Source organism: Tribolium madens, unplaced genomic scaffold, assembly GCF_015345945.1.
Source record: "Tribolium madens isolate multiple individuals breed KSU strain unplaced genomic scaffold, Tmad_KSU_1.1 Scaffold_20;HRSCAF=117;Tcas5.2_LG4, whole genome shotgun sequence".
Lineage (NCBI taxonomy): Eukaryota > Metazoa > Arthropoda > Insecta > Coleoptera > Tenebrionidae > Tribolium > Tribolium madens.
In genome coordinates this window covers 186,432-189,443 of record NW_025400985.1, presented here as the reverse complement: position 1 = coordinate 189,443, position 3,012 = coordinate 186,432, and the positions used below count along the sequence as shown (strand labels likewise).

General features: G+C 30.7%; 1 protein-coding gene across 1 annotated transcript in view; it reads right to left on the bottom strand.

The window, feature by feature from the left end:
• Positions 1–153: 153 nt before the first annotated feature.
• LOC123005758 (transient receptor potential protein) overlaps positions 154–3,012 on the bottom strand; it is a 17,101-nt gene continuing 14,242 nt past the window's right edge. Inside the window, exons 12-14 of the mRNA XM_044399702.1 lie at positions 2,339–2,696; positions 434–656; positions 154–386 (exon numbers count right to left, since the gene is read on the bottom strand). Coding sequence (XP_044255637.1) covers positions 169–386; positions 434–656; positions 2,339–2,696 — 799 coding nt within the window. The 3' untranslated portion in view covers positions 154–168. The remainder of the gene's footprint in view (positions 387–433; positions 657–2,338; positions 2,697–3,012) is intronic.

Here is a 3,012-nt window from a genome sequence, read left to right as displayed (position 1 = left end):
AATTATTTCACTTTCAAAAATTTTAAACCCTCAAACTTTGAAGACCACATGACCCCTGGAAATAAAGTTCGTTGTCATAGTTTCATAAAAAACATTATTCGTTGTTATGATTTTCTATTCAAAATCACGAAAACATCAATTATTGCTATGGTAACAGTAAACAATTTTTTATTCAATATGGTTGCTAGAGGAGCCAATGGGGTCGAAGCTCTTGGTACTTTTCCTCACAAGTGAATTCCAGTCTTTTTTTTCCTTTTTGAATGTTCGCCGTCTTTTCTTACTCGGGGAAACACTGACGTTTTCAGTCTTGCCAACTTCGTCCACAACACCAATGTGAAAATCACGCAGAATTCTTCGTTCAATCATTTTGCCTTTTTTCCCTACCACTGAAAATTTTTGGGTAATTTTAATTAACAAATAAATAAAAACTTGCCTTGTTTGTCCTCAAATGACACATTTGGGGTTCGCATTCCGTTATTTTTCAAAATATCGATAATTTCGTATCGCAAAGTTGAGATATCTTGTCTGATTTCGATAACATCGTCTTCAGTGACGCCAAATTCGTGTCGTTTTCGCTGTTCTGACGTATTGTAACGTTTCAGTAATAAACGAACGACCGACTCGTGTTTGGCTTTAATCCTCAATTGGGATTCTTTCTGAAAAAATATTACATTTGGGGGAAAAATATAACTAAACCCCACATTAAAAGTATTTGGAGTTGGAATAATCATATTTATTTCAAAATTGGTACATAGCCATAATTCATTAAGTCCTCATAAATAAAAATATTTTCAAGATGGCGGCGCTTCCGGTTATACCGGAAATCGGTCTCAACTTTCTTATTTTAAATAGAAAGGTATATTTTTTACTGTGTTTTTGGATTAATCGGGTCATTTTAAGGGAGTTTTCATCAGCTTTCCCTATACCTAAATTTAGCCGTTTTTGAAATATTTGGAGCTTTTCAAAAATTTTTGGATCTGCACCTTACACTTTAAAAATCGGTAACTCTGCCATTTCTTAAGATTTTGAATTCGTTTTTTTGGCGTTTGAAAGAGAAAGTTTAGATCTTTCTTTCGGTGTTTTCAAATTTTGGAAAAAAATTAACAAACCATGAAATTTTAAGGTTACTTTTGTAATAATTCAAATAGCAATAACTCAATTTTTCCAAATGAAATACCCCAATTTTTATTTTACAAAATGGAAGAGAATTTAATTCTGCATCGATCTGTATTAACATTCCCTATACCTAAATTTAATAATTTGGACAAAAAACAAATAAGAAAAAAGCATTTTTAATAATAATAAAAAAATGTTTCGATGAAAAGTGCTAAAAATTTGTCGAAATAATTAAAATTAAGCTATTTTAGACATACTTTTAGAATTTTCTTTTTTGCTTTGACAAACTTTCTAGGAATTGTTTATAACACTCCAAAACTTAATAAAAATTTTTCACCCAATTTTGCWATTTTTGATCTTATTTTAACGATACTTTTCAATTTCAATAAAATTAAAAAAAACGGTTTGGATTTCTAAAAATAAGAAAAAACCCATTTCTAAATTTAGTTTCGCAATTTTCTGCCTTGTTTTAGTTAATTTCTAGAATTGTGTGAATTTCTATGTAAAAAATGCTTTGAATTTATAAAAAGAAACAAAAATAACGCATTTCACTTTTGAAATTGTTTGCGTTGTTTGGGCAAATTTTTCTCAAATTTAGATAAATAGGTAACAGAAAAGAAAAAAAAAACAAAAAAATCCTTTTTTCTTATTTGTTTTTTGTCCAAATTATTAAATTTAGGCATAGGGAATGTTAATACAGATCGATGCAGAATTAAATTCTCTTCCATTTTATAAAATAAAAATTGGAAAATTTGAGTTATGGCTATTTGTTTGTTAATTTTTTTTTTAAATTTGAAAACACCGGAAGAAAGATCTAAACTTTCTCTTTCAAACGCCAAAAAAACAAATTCAAAATCTTAAGAAATGGCAGAGTTACCGATTTTTAAAGTGTAAGGTGCAGATCCAAAAATTTTTAAAAAACTCGAAATATTTCAAAAACGGCTAAATTTAGGTATAGGGAAAGCTGATGAAAACTCCCTTAAAATAACCCGATAAATCCAAAAACACAGTAAAAAACATACCTTTCCATTTAAAATAAGAAAGTTGAGACCGACTTCCGGTATAACCGGAAGTGTTACCATATTGAAAATATTTTCATTTAGGAGGACTTAATGGTTTATGGCTATGTAGCAATTTTCAAATAAATACGATTATTCCAACTCCCAATACTTCTAATGTGAGGTTTAGACGGAACACCCTGTATAATGATGGCAATACTGACACTACAAATTTTATTTTTCTTGCGTTGGCGAAGCTTGAAACAACTGCAAAACAGTTCGGTGTTTGGGAGGATGTTGAACGGTGGTGGTAAAACATCATCATCTTCGAAATAAGTCATCCAGAGCTTACTTCGCGCAAATTTCCACTCAATATCTGCACGTTCGGAGATGATTTGAAACGAATTTGACATCATTGCAATCAACATGTTTAGCAAAACTATGATGTTTATGACGGAGTAGGAACCGAACATTAGTAGGGCCCAAAATCGGGTGAAACTTTTAATTCCGGTTAATTCGAACGAGAGCAAGTCGACGAGACCAAAACTGGCCCAAAACAAAGATTGCGACGTTTCAAATAAACTAAAAAAAATAAAATAATATCACAGTGAATTAAATTATTTTGGTGGTTTTTCATAGGGTAAGTCCGGGAGGGATGGTCCACATGTTGTGAGTTGTGACAAAATATTTTTAAGATGGTGACACTTCCGGTTATGGCGGAAGTGAGTGTTTTTTTTGAGATTTTGTGACTTTTTTTGAAATTTTGAGACATTTATTAGACAAGCTAGCTTAACATCGGTTGCTATAGAAATGTACAGTAAATATAGTATTTGTTGTCATGGTAACAATTGAAAATTTGGGGGTTTTTGATTTGGAAATTAAGTTGTCAATTATTTTA